General features: G+C 52.4%; 5 protein-coding genes across 5 annotated transcripts; all 5 read left to right on the forward strand.

The window, feature by feature from the left end:
- Window positions 1–1852: 1852 nt before the first annotated feature.
- ALTATR162_LOCUS7016 (uncharacterized protein) lies at window positions 1853–4188 on the forward strand (the record flags this gene model as incomplete). The annotated part of the gene is made up of 2 exons (XM_043314642.1): window positions 1853–1942; window positions 1993–4188. The coding sequence occupies 2 exons, from the start codon at window positions 1853–1855 to the stop codon at window positions 4186–4188; spliced, it is 2286 nt and encodes a 761-aa protein (XP_043170577.1).
- A 3915-nt stretch (window positions 4189–8103) lies between these two features.
- On the forward strand, window positions 8104–9326 carry ALTATR162_LOCUS7017 (uncharacterized protein; the record flags this gene model as incomplete). The annotated part of the gene is made up of 3 exons (XM_043314643.1): window positions 8104–8179; window positions 8229–8882; window positions 8932–9326. The coding sequence occupies 3 exons, from the start codon at window positions 8104–8106 to the stop codon at window positions 9324–9326; spliced, it is 1125 nt and encodes a 374-aa protein (XP_043170578.1).
- An 808-nt stretch (window positions 9327–10134) lies between these two features.
- ALTATR162_LOCUS7018 (uncharacterized protein) lies at window positions 10135–11764 on the forward strand (the record flags this gene model as incomplete). Its single annotated transcript, XM_043314644.1, has 4 exons — window positions 10135–10423; window positions 10480–11336; window positions 11676–11704; window positions 11761–11764. The coding sequence occupies 4 exons, from the start codon at window positions 10135–10137 to the stop codon at window positions 11762–11764; spliced, it is 1179 nt and encodes a 392-aa protein (XP_043170579.1).
- Window positions 11765–14416: 2652 nt separating this feature from the next.
- Window positions 14417–15912, forward strand: ALTATR162_LOCUS7019 (uncharacterized protein; the record flags this gene model as incomplete). The annotated part of the gene is made up of 2 exons (XM_043314645.1): window positions 14417–15122; window positions 15179–15912. The coding sequence occupies 2 exons, from the start codon at window positions 14417–14419 to the stop codon at window positions 15910–15912; spliced, it is 1440 nt and encodes a 479-aa protein (XP_043170580.1).
- Window positions 15913–19559: 3647 nt separating this feature from the next.
- On the forward strand, window positions 19560–21607 carry ALTATR162_LOCUS7020 (uncharacterized protein; the record flags this gene model as incomplete). Its single annotated transcript, XM_043314646.1, has 3 exons — window positions 19560–19662; window positions 19712–20869; window positions 20919–21607. The coding sequence occupies 3 exons, from the start codon at window positions 19560–19562 to the stop codon at window positions 21605–21607; spliced, it is 1950 nt and encodes a 649-aa protein (XP_043170581.1).
- Between the last annotated feature and the right edge of the window lie 665 nt (window positions 21608–22272).

The raw sequence follows: 22272 nt of genomic DNA on the forward strand, positions 1-22272 counted from the left end.
GAAGGCGACCCATTTCTTCCTGCACTAACACCATATTATGAGCTATCTGCTGAGCGCCTTTACTTAGCTGCTTAACCTGCTCGTCTAATGAGCTTGCTGGTGACCCGCAGTAGTTTTGCACGCGATTTCGAATTAGCGTAGATTGCGCCTCTATCTCGCGGGCGTTGCGTGGTGTTTGCGCCTCCCAGACGACAGTGCCTGGTGCAGGCGGCGTCGGCGTACGCAGCTGCACATCCAGCTTTGATAACACAGCCTCTGGGTTATATGGGACTAGTCCAGCACCTCGAAAGCCTGCGCGAACGTTCTCTGGTGTGAAGGTCTTCTTATAAGCTTCTTTAAAGGCTGGTAGGAAGGTTTCCTTGTTAACATGGTGGATGCGGCTGCGTGCCAAGAGCGAGATCCCATCGCCGTAGTGGCGCTTTAACAGCGAGTGGGGGACAACGTCAAGAGGCTGCAGGAGGTGCGACGAGTGAGATGGCATGCAGAGAGCGATAATCTTGTTCTCCTTGCAGTAGTCCTGGAATTCTGTTGAGCAGTGGCTCTCATGGCCGTCGATAATAAGCATCCTGTACGCCCCAGCAGAAGACGCCTTCGTATAGGCATCGAAGTGCTTAAGCCACACAAGCGCGAGGTCGTTGTTGATCCAGCCAGTAGGAGAGACAGCGATAATCCAATCACGAGGTAGATCTGCGAACCAGGAGGTAATAAGGACCTTGCCTGCAAAGATGAGGAAGGGTGGGATAACGCGCCCCGTCGCAGCGACGCCTTGTACTAGGGTAACCCACTCGCGATCACCAGGCTGTAGTTTCTTCTGTTTCCCAGGTTTCTCTGAGCCTGTAACAACAAGCTGAGAGGATATCTTGCCCATCATGAAGCCAGACTCATCAAAGTTCCAGGTATCCTCATCTACAATACCATACTTTGCCTTCATCGATTGAACTAGGCTGAACCAAGGCCGGATAATCGCTGGGTCCTCGCAGGCAGCTCGCTGGCGATCGTACGGACGGCTCCATCGCGTGCGCAGCTCAGGTGTACGCTTGATAAAGTTATCAATCCAGTTCTTGCCCGTAGGCTTCCCACCACGCTCCCTTAGCAGTCTATCCGCCATATCTTGTACGTGCGCCTTCGAGGGCGGTATTCCACGTAGACTCTCTTCAAGTACACGCTGTACAATTGCCTCCTCTTCTAGCTTAGTAAGGCGTTTTGAGTTTGGCTCGCAATCGCGTCGAGGGCGCTTTCCGTCGCAGCGCCGCTGTATCGTCCTTCGGGGAACGTTGTAGATTGCCTCAGCGCGTCGTAGGCTTTTTACTTGGCTGCTTTGAACATCAGAGACAGCAAGCTGTACGTCGCCTTCAGTATAGAGTCTTAGAGCTTGGTGTTGTTGTGACATTGCGTGTTGTCGCTGCGCGTGCGCTGCGCTGGTGTTTCGTGGGGCGCTCGCTTGGGTGGGGCGCTCGCTTGTGAACCACGTTAAAACCTATAGATATCACCACTAGAAAAAATGGCGACAATAGCTATTGTGTAAGGCTGTTTTGGTGCTCACGTGGCTCGGTTTGGCTGGGGGCCGGGTTGGCCGTCATCATCGGTAATCCGAAGTGCCGTCGCGCCGGCCCAGTTTGCGCGTCGTCGCGTGCTTGTCTCTACCTTGTCTAACCATCACCACTTACATCACACGTCTTATCTCGTCACCTTTGGTTTCTCTTACCCATTCCGAATCACATAGAACTCTGAGTGATTGCGTTTGCGACGACGACGCTGTGGCAAGATATCGGCAGCTGATATGTCTCTTCGAGGATGTCTACGCAATCGCGGTCGCAGATCATACAGTCTAAACCGATAGGTGAAAGACTAGATGGCTTTCGCAATACTTTCAGATCGATATGCGAAGACATCGGCGTCTCCAACTCTTCACAAGCGCTTGACCAGGTGGGCTATGAAGGTAGTACAGGTTGAACATTTTTACTGCACTTCTAACGCGTATTAGAAACTTAGAATTTGTTAGTCAATCTTCTCTCTGCTTTGCTAGCCCTCTCGGCCGCTCGAATTCTGCAGTCCCGACATGGAGGCAAGACCCTCTTCCATGACCTCTTGAGGCTCAATGCAGTGGTCAGCTCTGATAACTTCGACGACGGACGGATACGACCTCTACTCGATGCAATCATCAACAACCAGCCCGATGAGGTTGTTTGGGATAGGGTATACGAAGCCGTCACCGAATCCACGCCGCCGCCCCGCCCTTCCTCGTCCTTCCAACAAACACCGCTGTCGATCAATACGGGCAGCTTCGCGAAGTCGGCCGAGCACAGCAAACACGTCGACGATGTGCTGAAGGAGGAGCTAGGACACCTGTACGTTGGCGTACCCGGTTTCTTCGACGCATTCTTCGGAGATGTGCCGGGACTGAGAACAGCGGCACAGGCTGTGTTGGACAAGTGCAAGGAAGGAGACAGCCCGCTCTACCGGGTGGAGAGCGGCTGGCAGGGCTGGCCTGAAGGGGCGAAGGAGAAGGATGTCTTGAGCTGGTTTGCACCGCTTATAGACCAGCTTTTGGACATTGCGGATGAGCACCTGTCAACACCCCGGAGTCCACGGCGACCGCTGGCACAGCCCCATCGACCCTTGCAAGGCTCTACGGCCGATCGTAAGCTGGACATTGGCTTTGTGGACGATCCGGACGCTGGCGTGGACTCGAAGTGCCGCTGGTCGCAGATCCTCATACCTGGAGAGCTGAAGAGCAACCCGTCAACCGACAAAGCGTCCAAAGCGTGGCTTGACCTGGGCCGATACGCAAGGGAGGTGCTCGCCGCGCAAGACAGCCGCCGCTTCGTTCTTGGGTTCACTCTCTGCGGACCCTTTATGCGGCTGTGGGAGTTCGACCGACTCGGGGGCATCGCCTCTGAGCAGTTCGACGTCAATGGGGATGGACTGCAGTTTGTGTCTGCAATGCTTGGGTTTCTGTGGATGAACGAGGCGCAGCTGGGGTTCGATCCGACTATCGTCACAGTCGGAGACAAGCGGTACATCGAGATTGAGCGTGAGAATGGGAACGAGCGCCTCGTCGTTGACAAGATGATCAAACGAGTGCCTTGCGTCGCCGGCCGCGCAACAACCTGCTGGAAAGTTCACCGAGAAGAAGACCCTGGCACGCCGCTCGTTGTCAAGGACTCATGGCAGTATCCGGAGCGCGAGGAGGAGGGCGAGCTGCTACGCGAGGCGACGGAGAAGGGGGTGAGGAACGTGGCGAGGTACTTCCACCACGAGACGGTGCGTGTAGGCGGTCAAGACGACGATATCCGCGCAAATGTACGGAAAGGACTGGACATAACGAAGGCAACGAACTACACGCCAGAAAGGCCGATGCCGCCGCCAAGCAACACTGGGCGCCGGATGTCGCGGAGAAGCGGGAGCAGCAGCATAGCCGGAAGGAAGCGATCTTCGAGCTGCACGGATGCCTCACTGCCGCCCAGCAAGCGCCCTTGCTCGAGCTCGCCAACAAAACTTGCAATTGTCAACAGGGTCCACCGCCGTGTCATCGTCCGCGACTACGGGAAGGCGATCTACAAAGCAAGCTCCCCAGCCAGTTTGCTTGCTGGATTAGAGCAATGCATCGAAGGATACGAGTCCCTCCACTCGCGAGGTGGCATGCTTCAGCGCGACATATCGCTGAACAACCTCATGGTGAACGAGGACGACGAAAACCCGTCCTGGCGGGCGTTCTTGATCGATCTCGACCTTGCGATCCACGAGCAGCGGGAGATGTCGTCAGGGGCACGTGGGAAGACCGGCACGCGGGCGTTCATGGCGGTTGGAGTGCTTCTAGACGACGAACAGCACTCGTTTATGCACGATCTCGAGTCGTTCTTCTGGGTGCTGTTCTTGATATGCATCCACTACGACGGACCGAACCAAGGAAGAATTGTTCCACAATACGAAAAGTGGAACTATATCGACACTAAAGAGCTAGCAAAATTGAAAAAAGGAGAAGTGGGTGACGAGAGTGATTTTCTTGGGACCGCAGAGGCAACATTTACACCATATTACCAATCGTTAATACCTTGCGTCAACAGATTGCGGAGGAAGGTGTTCCCCGACGGTGGGAGATGGAGGGTTCCAAATCCAAAGCTGTATACGGAAATGAAAGGCATCCTTCGAGCAGCACAGGATGACTTGGAGGAGTTAGATGGATAGGGAGATACATCATTCGGTATGCTCGAGAAACAAATCCATGAACGCAACCAGTTACTTTCTATATCTATGTGGAGGAGGAAATGCATCCATTTTGGGAGGTCTTTGGTTGCTACTTATGGAGGCGTTTCCACCTCGCCTAGCCTCTAGCAACGTATTCTTCTAACCACGTACTGGTGCTAGGTGTACGAATCGCTGGAGAATGTTATCATACCAGCTATACCTTGATAGACTCGCATAGGAGAAACCTAAGGTGTCTGAGTAAATTACAGTCACTATACACACACACACACACACAACAGTCACTGATGGGCTTTCTGGTCAGCCCATCACCATCCGACAATGCCTGCAATGTCCCGCATCGACGAGCCCTCGGGCTGAACAGCATCACCTCTCGCGTGAACCAACTCACAGACATCTGGCACGCTACCATCGGTGCCTACAATACATACAGACCATCAGACAGCCTCGTCCACAGCCGTCTCCACTCTGTGTCGAAGGAGTGGTGCCTCTTTGACACACCCGACGGTGTGAGGGATTGGCGCGGAAGCCCTGATGCTCAGTAACTCAGAGTCGATGGCGCTTTGAATAGGAGGATCAGCAGTCTGCCTGGAATGTCGAGCAACTGATTGCTTGTTTCCACGCGCGGGCTTATTGGCGGAGCGTAAGCTGCTTACCGATAATCAGGCATGCATCTGCGGCACAGTCCTACAGTTTTATTCTCCAAATGCGAACGGGCATCCTCGGATCATATCGCGGTCGATCTTACTGACAGTACACTTCAATCTACTATCATGAGTATCCATGCTCATGCAAGAACCACGTTGAGTTCGGCTCTTTCAAGCATCATGAGGAGGATGTAATAAGAATCATTCGAGTCAAGAAGAGCAACCATTATGTTATATTCAGCGCATTGTAGGCGCAAAGAGTGCCCCTTATGCTTACGTTGTCAAGATTACCATATGCATGAGCATAACCCTGGTGTTTTCTGGACAGTAACGTTATACTGTACATATCTTGCAGGAGGGTTTCAACTCTTCAGATCTTCGCAACGCAAGGTGACTGACATGGTCGCTGTCGGTCTCACTCGTTGCAACGACGGAAATCGCACTCCCTGCAGGTTAGCGAACCAGAAGGAGGTTTGCTATTCCAACGCTGTGCTTCAATGCTTTGCAAAGCTTACAGACCCGTCTTATCTAGGACTCAAGCTTGGGATAACCCACCTCCAAAACCATGGAATTTTGTGTACACAGCTGGATGTTACAAGTACGCCCGAAGTGGACAAGCGCGTACAAGAGACTGACGTGAGACACATCAACCCGGCTGCAGACTTCATCTGCATAGTGAAACTGATGCAAAAGGGACGGGCAAACGTTGTGCATTCATATTACTTCCAAGCTATCCTAGCTGCTAAAGGGGGGAGAACGGCGAAGAATTTGCTTCTGGTGAGGGCGCATACCCTTATTGTTGGTTCCGGTTCACACTCAATTCCCTTTGCGAAGGCGCAAGTTTCAATAGCCAGTCTGGAGTAGCATCGCATCCAGTTATAGATAAAATGTACAAGGTCCATAGCGCATTCGCTAACGTGTGCAATGCATGCAGACACAGCGAAGAAGAGCAGGAACAACATAGCAGCAAAGCTAGATGCCCTGACCGAGACGACAAAACGGAAGAGACCTACCTTTCAGCGAACGCGACGGGGACTCTCCCGTTTTCATTCCCTGCCATCAAAAATACCGTCTTTCTATTACATTTTGATACAAAAACTGTGTATTACTATCGAAACCTATAGTTGAGACACCAACATTAACAAATTTCTGCAGTTGCGTGTTGCGTGTCGCGTTACGCTGCTGCAAACATGGAGATCTGGTGGGACGCGCGACCGCGTTCAGCGCAAGCCTGCCCAACAACAACTGCAGAAACCGCCGCCCGCTGCGCGCCCAACCCGTCCAACCCGCCAGCACGTTCGGGTGAAGCAATATCGGTTATCTCCTTTTTCCATCCACTTTATTGCTATGATGTGCAGATTGGGAAGGCATAATCATAAACAATACGGGAAGACTCGCTCTCGCCTCGAAACACAGTGCGCTCACCTGTTGACGCAGGTACTGCAGTCATGTGGCGTAGCATCCTGATGACGCTGACATGGTCCCTCGGCATACCAGTCGAGCATGTGCAGTGCGTCTACACGTCCACGGCGAGAGGCGACTCTTCGACTCAGTTTCCTCCTAGTGCCTCCGCGTCAGAGCAGAGTGCTAGCATTCATGTTTTCCGGCAAGCTTTTGGTACGAAAGTCTTCATCAGAGTCCAATGCGCCTATCGCTGTAAAGTCGTCTTCCACTGTCATCGTGGTGTTGAGTTACAAGGGGTCAAATGTGTAATGTGGAAGTGGTGGGGTGTGCATAACGCGACCATACGCATTACGCGCATGGACAAAGTAAGCATAATACGGAAAAAATTCGATCCCACTCCGAAACGCAAGTGCTGCAGTCATGCTGTGAGGTTGACATGGTCCCACCTGCCGCGTGCGGGAAATGAGTTACTGACTGTGCACCACGCTCCCCAGAACTGTCGAGACGGCGACGCACCCCAAATCTCGACGCAATAATGCGGGGTGATACGCTTGCCCCCGACAAGCAGACTTGCTAAGTAGACTTGCGGATAGATGTCCCGCCTTTTTGCACGTCGCTCAGCTTAACGTCCCCTGCCCGCAAGCGAGAGATGCCCCTCAGCGAGATGAGCCAAGTCGACAGGCACCTCACCCTTCCCCATACACTTCTGGAGATCTGAAGTTGCCGTGAATCTGCAGCTTAGACACTTTTGCCTCTTCTAGCACATTGCAGCAGAGAAAATAGGATGGTTGTGGTCGAGCTGTGACGCCAAGCGGAGGTCCATTTGACACGGAGATAAGCTCGGGGTACATGTTCTCTAAGCTCAAGCATTTTAAAAATCAGGGACGATGTGCACCTCGGTCACATCTATCACCGTAGCAGTTACGCATTGCGGAAAATGGGGTGGGTAATTTAGTGATCGAGCAGGGGCGAGAACCAAAGTGGTTCCTAGCGCAGCGCGCAACACGTCTGTCGTTGCGACCACAACGACCGTGTTTTAATTATCACACGATGCAGGGCGATAGAGAGATCCGAAGAACAACATCGCGTGCGCTGGAAATCCACAAGTGCTAGAGATGATATGGGCGCTGCCTCGCGCACGGCGCGCACCCCAACACCTCTACACCAAACCAACATTCGGGGCCGCAAAATCCTCCGGCCAAGAAGGTACTGGTGAGAAAGTTTGTCGCATAGGTCTATAGAGTACTCTACTAAGTCATCTTGTGATAACAACTTTTGTGTGTGGCTCTACAGCCTCAATTTTGTGTAGGCCGTTTTGGTGATGCGCGTGCATTGACAAACGTGGTACATGTTGCTTTTGTTCTGGGAGAGAGCTGGATGTCGGTTAAATGAGTCATGAACCACAGGGACTCCTCGATACGGAGTCTCGCCAGGGCATCGGAAACTCCTGGGGTAGGAATCCTTTGACCTTTCTGGAAGGTAGCTGGCGATCGTTGTGTTTCGATTGGCTTGAGTCATTCAACATCTTCTGTACGAAACGATTTTCCAGCTATTTTCCCCTGTAGGAGTTTCCGATCACCTGTCGACCCTCTGTACACGGTATTCATTGACAATTTAAATAACACAAGCCAACTATGTAGCGAAGATCGATACTTCATGGGGCTAGTGAAGGATCCTGACCGTTACATGGGACGCATCCTACGCCCCATCCTACGCCGCATGCTACGCCGCATCCCACGGCAGTGTATTTAACAATGAGCCCACTTTATCGCGCCAGGAGGGTCTAAAGTTCGTCTAACGTTCGTCTAACGTTCTGCAAACCTTTGCAACACCAATCATCAACATCATGGGATTGTGGGACGTGGAAGACTATGGCACCATCGCTGATAGGGCTTGCTGGTCTATGTTCGCAGTCACAGTTTGCGAGTAGCCCTCTTATGTTGCGCCGAATGGCAGCTAACTGTCTTGTAGTCTTCGTGGCGTTGAGAGTCGGCACTCGCATATCCAGCAAAGGCGGTGGCCTTGGAATGGACGACTATATCACCGTATTCTGCGTCGTTGTGATGCTCGTCACCTGCATCCTGATCACAATCGGCACCCAGTACGGTCTTGGACGGAGAATGGAGGCCATCGATCCCCCATTGATACCGCGAGCTCTCAAGTGGAATGTAATCATCAGTTCGGTACTGATATGGACGTTTTCGCTACCCAAGTTCGCCATCATCGCTATTCTCAAGCGCATTCTGAACTACGGCCTCAAGACGACGATACTATTCTGGGGCCTCGCGCTCAGCTCCCAGGCCTGTATATTGGCTACCTCGGTCTGGTGGTACAAGCAATGCGATCCGGTCGAATTCGGCTGGAACAGAACCATACCGGGCGGAAAATGTGCCAGTACCAAGGTCATGTCAGATTTGGGCTATTTCACTTCGGCCTACTCTGCCTTCCTAGATGTATTCTTCGCTGTGTACCCGATTCCATTCATTATGCGCCTCAACATGCCACTCAAGAACCGCATACTGGTCTCGATCGCGCTGGGCCTCAGTATCCTGGCCTTCATCCTCACCATCTACAAACTCACAATCTTTGGGGAAATTTTTGTAGTACTGGCTGAGAACCCGACTTGTGAGTTATTCACCCCACATGTTTCTCAGCACAGAACTAACTTTGTTAGACCCGGTCCCGCTTCTCGATATACTCGGTCTAGGAGAGGGTTGTATTCTCGTGGTATGCTCCTCTTTGCCCACACTGGGCCCGCTCTTCCGCTTGGCCAGAGGCAAAGTTCGGACTCTCAGTGGCAGTGGCAATGGCAGTATGACCACCAGCCAGGGACGACGCAGCAGCGCCACCCACCGAGGGCTATCCAGCACCAGCGGAAGATGGGATAAACTTCAAGGGCATCAGTTGGATGACGAGGAGAGGACATCGAGCCACGCAGGTGAAAGCATCGATGACATCCCGCTCGTTTACCACGGCGCGGACCAGATCCACAAGACACTTGAGTTTAAGGTGACCACGAGCGCAAAGGGTGACCGACGGGCGAAGCCAATTGACGATCGTGACACGTAGCTTGGTGTCAGTGTGGGGGCCAGTACTTCCTCTAGGCATCTACGCGCGCGATAGGGCAGCAGGGTCGTGGTGATGATCTGATTGGGCAAGCTTTGGTGTTGTTGAAATGATGTTGTTGAGGTAATGTTATTAAGGTGAGGAACTGTGAAAGAGGGCGACTTGAGCGGGAACCAAAAGCAACATTGAATTTCATATTCCCACAGAAAGTCTCACTTTCCCTTAGTGAAAACGTTATTTCGAGTCCTCAATACAGACTATTCAGCAACACCAAAGTTCAACTGCTACAATAGGTACCAACCGGTAGGTCCTGTCAAGGTCGCTCGCACGAGTCCGAGGGGCTGCATGCCAAGCACGACATGCCAAAAGTGGCGTGAGAAGTACGTGAGTGGCCCAACAGGTGGGTCTGCCCCTGAGACATCCTTGCTCACTCAAATTTCGGATACCGTGTCCTCAACTGATCAGTGCTAACCAATTCAACCCGCATGGCATTAAATCGTGTGGCTTGTTCAATGTAATCCGGGACTAATTACTCTATCGAGTAGCCGCGTGACCAAATGATACCGTAGAAGTTTGGCCATACCGGTTACATAGGGTCGTTGAGGACAAATTACGTATTAGGAAAAGTACATATAAGAAAAATGGATCTTAGTACGCGCTTATCTGTTACAAGAAATTTACTAACTACTATAGTATTTGAAACCCTCTAGTCAACCGGTAGATAAGAACATTTCCCTTTGTCAAATAGTAGACCGCGTGTCGTTTCCGTTGTTCCTGCATCTTTCCCCAAAAGTTAATTCCCATTTCCAACATGGCATCAGCAGACCAACTTATCGGAGCCCTGGAGGGCCTCGACGCGAACTCCTTCGTTAACGAAGCAGAGCGCGTCCGTGCCATGGACGCGCTGACCCTGGCCTTAAGCAAAGTACATAAGCCGTGGGACATTGTTTGGCAGCACTGTTGGGTCAACCCGGCCACCAATGCATGCGTCAAGACGTTGATTGACGCGGGTGTCTTCAGCAAATGGATCGAGACCGGAGGCGGAGAGAAGACTTGCGCGGAACTGGCCGAGTTAACGGGTGCCGATGTAGTGCTTATTCGTAGGTTACATATCTGCTCTGCTTAACTCATGATGAACATTCTGACGGCAATGCAGGACGCATGATTCGGCAAATTTCTGGGCAGAATCTTGCCATCGAGACCGCCGAGGACACCTATAAGCCTACACCGTGGGTACGCGCTCTCGCTGAGGATCAGGCCCTCGCCAACGTCTATGGTGAATTTTATGGCTTCGTCAATTCCCCCATGTTCAGGACTTTGCCAGCCTACCTCAAGAAGACGGGATACAAGGTCCCTACTAACCCCAACGACTGCAACTGGCAGTTCATGAGAGGCTCAAATGAAAATCTGTTCCAGTCCCTTAGCGTGAACCCTGCCGCCGCAAGGGAATTCAATGATGCCATGGAGAGTCACTCCAAGCATAACTTGACGCCCTGGGTTGATGTTTACCCAACTGAGACTCTTGTGAAAGAGTCCAAGCCTGACCGGCCCCTTGTGGTCGATGTCGGTGGTAGCAAGGGCCACGACCTGACCAAATTCCATCTGCGCCACCCTGATATCCCTGAGGGCAGTCTGGTGCTCCAAGACCTGCCCGATATTCTCAAGGAGTTGACTATTGACGACACCATCTCCATCCACCCTCATGACTTTTTTGAACCACAGCCCGTGAAAGGTGCCCGTGTCTACTTCATGCACAACGTGCTGCACGACTGGGAAGACACACAGGCGAAGCAGATCCTTTCTCACCTTGCCGAAGCTATGGAACCCGGATACTCGAAGCTTCTCATTCACGAAAGCTTGGTTAGCTCTGTGAAGCCGCTCGCTCGTGTGACAACGTCCGATATCACCATGATGGCGTGCCTTGGTGCGAAGGAGAGGACGGAGGCTGAGTGGCGGGCGCTGGTGGAGAGTGCGGGATTAAAGGTGCTTAACATCTGGAGGCCACCTCACTCTGTAGAAAGTGTTATTGAGGCAGAGCTAGCTTGAATTTTAGAACGTCCCGTTGTATATGTAACGGGCTGAACGCCCTTCGGTAGAGCTCCTCGATGGAATCTCGGTGGACGCGTCCGATGGACGCTCAGATCACCTCGGACCGACGTTTATCCGACAGGTAGATAAACACCAGCATAGATAGACCGATAGCTCCTCATCGAATACAATCACTGTACACCTAGCCTTGCCATCGGCTATTAACTCCTTAGGTGCTCCTAGAGCTAGCCCCTTACATTTTGTATTCGATCCTAATTAATAGAGCTTTATCTTAAGACTCTGTCAACGTGTCGCGCGTCAAAGCTCCTTGACCGCTATTCTATTACGTGCGAGTAGGTTAACCCGCCGCACGGGATTAGTGTTGTTCTATCGCTTAAAAGGCTTTTAGATAACAGCTAGGCTATCTATCGCGAGATAGTAAGTCTACAGCGACGCTTTGCGAGAAGCAGTCGCTAGGATCGACACTGTTATGGGCGGAAAGAGGCCTGCTAACGAGTATGCATTTGCTCCTATGTACAGAAGAAGAAGGATGAAGAAAAGAAGAGTAGTGTCCTCCTCGTACGGTATTTATCCTCCGTACGCTATTACTAAGATAGACAAGTGGGGAAGTTCTTTGGCGTAGCCTCTTGCGGTACTTAGGCGTAGCCCCTTACAATTATCACCTGCTTTCAGCAGAGTACAGTAGAGTGCAGCTGCACAATACCAAAAAGCTTCCTCACCACAACACCAACATCGGTCTCTTATCACTTCTGAAACTTATAAACGCGCTTAATCCGGGCCTTAGTATCCTTCTAAGATGCTGGAAAGTCATTATCAACGGTGTGTAACCTGTTTCACCAGCGAGCGGCCCACCCCACCGAGCGGCCCAGTTCCCCCACCAACACGCGTACCTAGCAACAACACGTAATGTCTCAACAACTACAACCTCTCAAGGCTTATACTGAAGCTGATGTGCAGCTTGCCCTCTTAGACGTTAAACGTAACTAAATTCCAAGCCTGCGACGTGCGGAGGCAGTCTACAAAGTCCCAAAGACAACGATACGACGGCGACGCGACGGGAAGCCCTCTAGACGCGACTGCGAGCCAAACTTAAAGAGCCTGACGAAGCTAGAAGAGGAGGTGATTGTACAACGTATACTTGATGAGAATCTGCGTGGAGTACCGCCCTCGAAGCTACACGTACGAGATATGGCTGATAGATTGCTGCGCGATCGCGGCGTTAAGTCTGTTGGCAAGAACTGGGTTGACAGGTTTATCCAGCGTACACCTGAGCTGCGCACGCGCTGGAGCCGTCCATACGATCGCCAGCGAGCTCTCTGCGAGGACCCAGCAATCATTGAGCCCTGGTTCATGCTGGTTCAGAACATGAAGGCGAAGTACGGCATTATAGACGACGATATGTACAACTTTGACGAGTCTGGCTTCCTGATGGGCAAGATATCGTCGCAACTCGTAGTGACAGGCATGGACAAGCCTGGGAAAGCAAAGAAGCTTTAGCCTGGTGATCGCGAGTGGACTACGTTGATACAGGGCGTCAGCGCAATAGGGCGCGTTATCCCACCCTTCCTCATCTTCGCCGGCAAGGTTCTTATCTCTAACTGGTTTACTGAGGACCTCCCACGCAACTGGGTTATTTAAGTAAGCCTAACAGGCTGGACAAACAACGATCTAGCGCTTGCTTGGCTTGAACACTTTGATACGCATGCGAGGCCTGTAGGAGCGTACAGGCTGCTTATTATTGACGGCTACGAGAGCCATTGCTCAATAGATTTTCAGGATCGCTGCAAGGAGAAGAAGATTATCGCCCTCTGTATGCCTCCACATTCGTCGCACCTCCTGCAGCCGCTTGACGTTGCCTGCTTCTCGCCGTTGAAGCGCGCGTACGGCGATGAGATCTCAGCCTTGGCACGCGATCGCATCCACCACATCAACAAACAGACCTTCTTACCAGCCTTTAAAGTAGCTTTTAAGAAGGCATTTACAAGAGAGAATGCTTGCGCAGGGTTTCGAGGCGCTGGATTGTGTCCACATGATCCACAAGCCGTGTTATCAAAGCTAGATGTGCAGCTGCGTACGCAAACTCCACCACAGCAAGATGACGCCGCTTAGGAGGCGAAAACACCGCGCAACGCCAAAGAAATGGAGGCGCAATTAACGCTGATTCGAAACAAAATGCAAATCCATCGAGGGTCTCTAGCAAGTTCACTTGACGAGCAGGTGCGACAGCTAACAAAAGGCGCGCAGCAGATAGCTCATGAGATGGTGTTGATGCGCGCAGAGATGGGGCGCCTTCGAGACGCAACAGAGACGCTTACCAAGCGTAAGAGTCGCAAGAGACGCTACGTACGGGCAGAGGAGGCACTGACAGTTGGCGAGGTATTAGACTTAATTGCTGAAAAGGAGGGTGGCAGTCGTGAGGAGGGTGAGGAGCCGGCGAAGAGGGTGCGCAGGGCGACGCTGCGGCCGTTGCGGCAAGATTGGGCATAACTCTCGTACGTGCAAGGTAGAAATTGAGGATGCGAATGATAGCGACGCTTCTGAATAATACTATACTGTTGCAATAGTATAAAAATTGTGTTGTGGTGCTAAGCTACGTCGCTGCGCGAACGCTTCGCTGGTGTTCGTGGGCCGCTCGGTGGGGTGGGCCGCTCGCTGGTGAAACAGGTTATAGCATAACATGAAAAGTTCGCCACGTCGAGCGGTACATGCAATCGAATTGATTGGTTGATTCAATTCTTAAAATACTTTATATTCTAGCAAACGTAATTCGCGTGAATTCTGCGCCGCGCCACTTCCTTGCAAAGTCTGTAGCGTCTACAGAGTAACGTTAATTATCAAGGGTTCGTGAGAGTTCGCGAGAGCCAAGCTTCTCGCGCGTGACCCCGATATGCCCGGTTACACCGCCCCCGTACCAACCTCTAATGCCCGAGATTGTCCCGGTTGTTATGATCGTCGAAACATTCATAACACCACGAGTTGCTACCCTTAACGGCGCGCTTACACAACCTAATAAGCCTCTAGCCTTTCGTAACATATTTCTAACCATGAAGCGCTCAGTCTCCAATGTCGACGCTGTGCAACAATCACGATGTCCCGGCCGCATTTCGAAGCGTCGCAAAACGCGACATGTCAACCCCGAGACACGCCGCACATCTCCGCCCCTTTCGAACCCATCGAAATCATCAAACTCAACGTCACAGCTGTCGCATGCGTCCTTACAGTCATTCGCACACACCGAGGAAGCGCTCAAGAATACACAGCAGCCCGTGTCAGACGAGTGCGCACCGTCAATACAGCACTGGCTCAAGACCTGCCCGGCTGACAGTGATCCTGACATGATGGCCGCACCACCAACACCACGAAGCGCATCTGTGTCGTCCAGCCGTGGGAGACGCCCCTCTAAGCATTCTGCACGTGCATCTCGAACGCCCAGTCCTAGCAAGCGACCGTCGCCGCAAACGTACCGTACACAGAACATGTCTTACGCTGGAGTCCTCATTGACGACCTGATTGAACTCCCGCAGGAGATCGAACGCGGAGTGCGGCATATACTGGAAGCTGAGTCTTTGGAGGATGTGATTGGTACAACGGAACACGAGTCGCAGCTGGCGACCCATGTGAAAAGGTTCCTGGACCAATCGCGTCATAACGCAAGAAGTTGTTCGCTCGAAGGGGACTGGAAAGCCAGTTTGTTCAGTCTCATGGGTGACTTAGTGCAAGGCAACGTCCAATGCCATACATCAGAGAAGCGTGAGTTCGCCCACCGTGTCTGGAGCACTGTTCTGAGATGCTGATACTCCCTCCAGTTTGGAACGCCGACCTCAAGCCCTCGCCGCCTGGCGTGGCCCAACCTGACGATGAAAGCGGCGCGTCAACACCGCGCTTTCCACAACCACAATCCGCGCTCCCCGACTTCGATCCACAATCAGCTTCCGGGTTTCTAGGGCCGGTGCCTTCGCTGCGACCATACACACCTTCCATCGCTTATACGACCAGCACCGAAGCTGCCGACCCATTCTACATTTCAACACCAAAGCCAGACATCGTGGTAGGGCTTGAAGACAGGGCTTTTGCGCCAATGCATCGAGTTCGGCTGGCCAAACACCAAAGCTTTGGATCGATACTGAGCGACCCGCATATGGCTGCCATGGGCTTGCGTTTTCCCTTCTTAATTGCAGAGACGAAGGGGTTGAGCCTGAATGGGGGTCTAGTGGCTGCGCAGAATCAAGCTGCTATTGGTGCCGCTTGTATGCTAAAAATACTGGATGATCTCGAGAATCAGGCTGCACTGCCCACGACACCTACATCTCCAGCTACCCCCCGACTATGTTTTTCCATCACGACCGAGGGTCCAGTACATGAGTTGTGGGTGCATTTCAGACTTGGGGAGGCGACCCATATGCAGAATATCAGGACGTGGCGCACGACACATCAACGCGATGTGCGGGAGCTGGTGTATTGCCTGGCTCGAATCTTGAAGTGGGCAAAAGATGATTTCATGAAGAAGATACAGGAGAGGTTGGATGCGGTACCGGGCTAAACGACTATCAATTCATGATTATTACCAACGTCTTGCCTTGAGTTTTGTTCGTGTTAGTTTCTGATATCTTGGTGGCCCCACGGCAAACGTCTCTCGCCTTTTCCCCCTCTTCGCAGCCCACCCGGTTCCTCCGTCCGTCTAAAAACTCGTCCAACACCCCAACCCTACACCATCTTATCCCGTCCTCGCCCTCTATGTACCTCTTCGCCAGTCTCTGATCCTCCTATACCAGCCAATTTGTATCCCACCGCTTGCTTTGCCGCCCAATAATCACGGCCTCACCTGTCGCTCTCCTGCGCGTAGTCTAGCACCCTCCGTGGTCATTTCACGTTTATAATGCACCGGATATCCCCTAGCGCGCTTGTCGCTACAGTCGCACGTTGCTTTCCATGGCTGCAAGCGCCATGTTCAGCAATCCTTTGGACGTCACATCGGAATGGTCCTGTCAACTATACGCGGCGAGGTCAAGGAGGTTGCACGAGGCTTACATACTACCGTGCCCGTGCACTCAACGAGCCAGTTCGGCCGACGAGCCACCCGGAACATCATAACAATATAATCGTCCCAACTTCAACGCATCATAACCCCACCACCATGGACCCGATTCAAGAAGCGATTCAAGAAACCGAATCGCGTGAACCAGGAGATGAAATCTCGTACCGTGAAGTTGCGAAAAAAACTGGAGTTGACCGAACGACGCTGTCGCGGCGACACCAAGGTCTTCAGCGCCCGCGTGAAGAGGAGCAGCGCGAGCGACTGTTACTCAACCCACAACAGGAGTTAGAACTAGTACGATACATAGAAAAATGCACAAGACGAGGCTTGCCACCGACGCGAGAGATGGTAGCAAATTTCGCCAGCGCGATCGCGAAGTGGGAGGCTTCAGAAAGCTGGGTTACTCGGTTTCTGAACCGCCACGCTGGCCAGCTTACTACTAAATAGAGCGCCGGTATCGATCGTAAGCGCTTTAACGCCGACAGTAGAGTAAAATACGAGGCATACTTCAATCTACTGCACTCCAAGATGCGCGAGTACGAGCTTGACGAGCGCAACACGTACAATATGGATGAGAAGGGCTTCTTCGTCGGCATCGCCTCACGCTCGAAACGAGTCTTTAGTAAGACAGTTTGGCAGTCAAAAGAGAGTACTGAGGCGATCAAGGATGGCAACAGAGAATGGGTAACGCTTATTGCTTGCGTATGCGCTTCTGGAGAGGCACTGCCGCCCGCTCTTGTTTACCAGGGCTTATCCGGGATTCAATCGAGCTGGGTTAACGACGTAGAGGTCGGCAAACATCAGGTTTTCTTCTCTAACTCGCCCACAGGCTGGTCGAACAATGATCTCGGGCTTGCCTGGCTCGAACAGGTGTTCGATCGCCATACGAGAGCGAAAGCAAGACGAGGATGGCGACTTCTGATCCTCGACAGCCACGGCAGCCACATCACCGCCGATTTTATCGACTTTTGCGACGCCAATCGAGTCCTACTTGCCATCTTTCCCCCGCATTTAACCCACTGCCTTCAACCGCTCGACGTGGTGCTGTTCTCGCCGCTCGCGAGGTACTACACCACAGAGCTCAACCGCAAGCTCCACCGATCGCAAGGACACGCGATAGGCGCGAAACGAGGTTTCTTTACAAACTTCTGGGCGGCATGGAGCTCTAGGATGAACCCGGAGACGACAAGGAAGAGTTTTCAAGCTACAGGCGTGTGGCCGATGGACGCGGAGCCTATACTAAAGCTCTTCAACAACCGCACTTCGCGACAAGATCGCGACTCAGAACTTAGAGACAGCAGCGGCAGCGATATACCGCGGCAGCTGGTGAGTTTATGTGAAACTTCAGTCGCGGACGGTGCTAAAGAACGCACCAAAGAGCTGCTGAGGCGCGTAGAGACGCTACAGGTCAAGAACAAGCTGCTTCGCGAGGAAAACTTAGGTTTACAAGAGGCTCTCAACACTAGAAAGAAGCACAAGAAGAGACGCAATACTCTAGACCTTCAGCAGCGCGAGGAGTACTACGGCGCTGGAGTTTTCTGGTCTCCAAGGAAGCTCCGCGAAGCGCGCGCGCGCGAGGTCGTGAAACAAGACGAGGCCGAGCAACTGCGACTCCAGAAAACTCACGATAGAGAGCTGAAAGCGGCGGCAACAAGGTACAAGAAGCAGCAAGCTGAGGCTGCAAAGGTGGCTCGTCAACATGCCGCTGAGGAGAGGCGCAAGGCGAAGAAAGCGCGGGCTGTTGAACTAGCTGCAGCTCGAGTGCTCAAACAACAGCAACGCGAAGCTGCAACCTCACAAAAATTTCACGATACAGCCAACAAGGCTAAGCGAAAAGCCTCACACAGTGCTGATAAAATACCAACAAAGCGTCGTCGAGTTGTAGGTGCTGCAAGTCGGGCTGAAGCTGCTCCTCCGCCAGCGTCTCCTCCAACTAAGTCCACCCGCACACGCTTAGTACGACCACCTAAGAAATATTCTGAGCAAGTAGAAAGTTTCGCATACATCTCTATATCAATGAACTAAGAAATCTCGCGATAATAACTATCGTTGGTGGCTGTAGAGCCTCATTTTTGTAAAGTGCACATGTTGGTGGTTGGGCGCATCACCCGAACAAGCGCATCACGCGCACGGGCACGGTACCGACCAATCAACATGGTGATCCCTTGCTGGGAATGGCCTCCTCCGGAGATCATTGAGGAAATCCGACACTGACTGCATGGCAGCAAATGGTACGTCTGATGCGATTTGAAGGAGGTATTCCATCGGATCGTGATCGCATCAACCTCAAGACCTGTCACCGCATTCCACACCTAACGCCCGTCCCAGCGTTGCGGGACACCCAGCGTTGCGGGACCAGGTTCGCGCTTCGGACCTCCGGAGCCTCTTCCTTGCACGTTTGTGACGCTATCGTCCATGCGTTATAGTTTCGTAGCTATCATTGTTCTAAAAGGCCTGTCTCCGACGAGGTGGCCAAAGCTGCTCCATGTGGCGAGGAAGCGGTCGCTGCAAGTGATGTGCATCTGCAACTCGGCCATGAGTCGGCATCCAGCACTTATTGCGGCGCTAGACGCGAATCCGGCTGCACGGTCCCACACCATTTACAGCTGCCTGTCTACACCGAAGTCTAGTTAGTGATTCTACCCCAGCTCCAGATCGAGCAATGCGATTGCGATTCAGCTTGACGCAAGCTAAAGCAAGGAAAAAGCCTTTCGCCAATTCTCACAGGCCCTGCTTAGATTGTGACGGTGGATCCGCACTGCGCGAATCATGCTAGACCCCGCATCCGACCAGCAGTATTGAACGCTTTTAACACCTAATTACCGTCATTCTGATATAGATATAGCATAGCGCTCTCCGACTCAGGTGGATTGCCGTATACCCACAACGTTTCGTCACGAGTTCATTTGCACTCGAACTCCCCAGATAGACCCACGTACGTCGAGCCACTTCGAGATGCGTTCACGAACCGGATGGCAAGTGGAGCTCTTCCTTCGCTTCAAGAATCTTCTAATACCTACTGCAGTCTCACTTGCCGGCAGCGAAAGCTGAAATGTGACGAGAAGAAGCCAATTTGCTCACAATGCACCAAAGCTTCGAGAAAATGCGTGCCCAGTTCGGGAACCGTGTTTCGTCACCAGCACAATCCCTCAATGAACGGCGACGATTCAGGAGACGAGAACTCGCTGAAGGGCTTTTACGCATACAAAAACACCTTCGATGAGGATACCATCTGGATGGACATTCCTAAGAATGGTATGCTCGTGCTCAGAGCGAATTATCGGCCTTTACTCACTCTTCCAAGTAACATTCATAAACACCACGAACCCATATTTGGATCTGTGCACACCTGACTTTGGTTCCATGTCAGCTAGCTCCATGGAATCACCAGCTCCCTTTGAGCCTCGGCCACTTCCAACATGTCGTACATCCAGCAACTTCCATTCACATCCAAGCACTCCATCTAGTATGGAACTGGGCTATGGTCCAACAAGCGTACCCATATGCTACACACCGGAGCTTGAAACGTTACCACCTTTGATGCAATCAGCTCCAACATCAGCCGTTGGTACACCCATCTCACCACCTGTATCACTTTGCAATCGCCGCGTACATCCCATTATGGATTGTTCAGCAACACCACCTCCAATTGACCCTCAACCCAACTCTCCATACGACCCATCTGCAGACTGTATGCCTCGAACAAGCTCGATTGCCAGCTCACGCCGATCGTCCTCTCGATTAGATGCCGGCGAATCATTAATTGAGAAGGATCATGAGATCGCTTTTCTGCTACGATGGTTCTCGGAGGGTCCAGGTTACTGGATGGACTTCTTTGACCTGGGAACATACTTCGCTTCGTATGTACCAGTCAAAGCACGTGAGAACCAGTTGCTCAAGTACGCAGCAGTGGCTTGTGCGGCTAAAGCTCTCGCACGTGTCCAAGAAGGCAAGCCCGTCATGGGAGGTAGTGTGACGCGTCGAGCTCGGATGGAACTGTATCCTGACGCATCGCTAGTTGATTGGAAGCACAAGGCAGCGGTGTTCTACGATAATGCCGTGTCACTCTTGCTTCAGGCGCTGAAGAACAACGCCAGCACCACGCCAGATGACTCGGATTGTGAGCTCAGGCAACACATTGTCGACATTGCTTACGGCTATGACGTTCAGGCTCCTAAGCGGCGCCAGACTTCTAGCAATGCCACTTTCGTGTCAAATGCGGATGAGCTGCTGGCAGCTTCGGCTATTCTATGTGTCTATGAGTTCTTGGACACTTCTGTCTCAGAGTGGGCTAAGCACTTGAACGGTGCTAAGTCCCTTCTTGTCCTTGCTCAAGAGCGTATGATGCCCTTGCAAATGCCGACACCAAGCTCGACAATGTCAACCGCTCACTACAACTTCATTTCCAAAGCTCGCAGAGCCATTTTCTGGAACATTGCCAGGCAAGACATGCTTGCAGCCTGTAAGCTTCTTACGCATGCTATATCAAAACATCACTGACACCACTCTAGTCATTAACAAGACCCACACGAGGCTTGACACAGAGGACTTCTCACTCTGGAAAGAGGCAGGCCTTCTTCTCGATGAGCAAGGCTTCATCCTCCCCAGCAACACTACCGAAAGCGGTTATCCGGACGATGGCGAGAGCATAATGCGGGAAGATCTTATTTGCAACGCTCTCGTGTGGCTCATGGCCAAGCTAGTAAACTTCATGGCCGCCGGCGACGAGCTCAGCACCGACTCCATGGGTATCTCCTGTGTAGGTGTCCCGCAACGCACCTTACTTGACTATTGGTTCAGTCTCCGCAAGCAATTCGAAGCCTGGCACGACGGCCTGCCCATCACGTTCCAGCCCTCAGCACGAGTCCCGCCCTCACGAATCCTAGGACGCCTCCTCAATGGCGATAACGAGTCCATGTTCACCGAAGTATGGTACAGCATCCCCATGTGCGCATCCACCATGCAAACATACCACATGAGCCAGATTTTGCTCTACATGAACAAGCCTCACGAATCCACCCAAGGCCGCAGCACCGTCTGCGCACGCCTCAATTCCTATTATTCCGTCCTCGCCGCGTGCCAAAAGCACAGCCGCGAAATCGTGGGCATCTCGCTCGCCCGCTCAGACGAGGCCGTCCGCATTCATTCCGTGCAGCCCTTGTTTACAGCAGGTCAGTGTCTCAGCGACGTTCGCGCCTAGTCGTGCTCAACCTGCTGCGCGACGTTGAGGCCGACATTGGCTGGGCAACGACTACAGGGTCAGGCAGCTGGTGGAGCAGTGGCACTGGGAAGAGCAGGAAGCTATGGTACCCTGAATGAACCCCACATTTCATTTGCACGTTGAGCCTCATTTGGATGGAGGCACTAGAAAACCAGGAATGCAACGCTACCAAGGGCCTTGACGATGCAAGGCTTGGGATGGAAGGGTGCGAGTCAGATGACATGCGTGCCCCTGGGTCGGTCCCTGTTGCTAGCGTGGACCTCCCGTCCGCCCCACAAGCCGGTTTGCCGTGGAGATCTTCGAGAAAGGACTGTGAGGCTGGCAAGAAGCTTTTTCGGGGAAAGAGCTAGTGGTATGATGAAGATTGGCGAGAAGAAGTGTAGATTACTGTGTGGATTCTCGAAGGAGTAGATCATGGGGCGGGGACAGCAGGGAGGTTGCTTGCGCTTCACCTTACACAGTGTCCCGAGTATTGTGGAGAAGAACATACATGTCCAGACTATCGGTCGCAGCGACTTTGGAGGTCAAGATTGCTTTGGCTAGAATATAAGGAGACGCAATACTGACTCCAAACATAGACATTAGCAAAGAAATCGCAAGAATAGCATCATCCTGCATCGAAGTCGGTTCCAAATCTTGAAATC

The sequence above is a fragment of the Alternaria atra genome (assembly GCF_907166805.1).
Source record: "Alternaria atra isolate CS162 genome assembly, contig: 27, whole genome shotgun sequence".
In the NCBI taxonomy this organism is placed as follows: domain Eukaryota; kingdom Fungi; phylum Ascomycota; class Dothideomycetes; order Pleosporales; family Pleosporaceae; genus Alternaria; species Alternaria atra.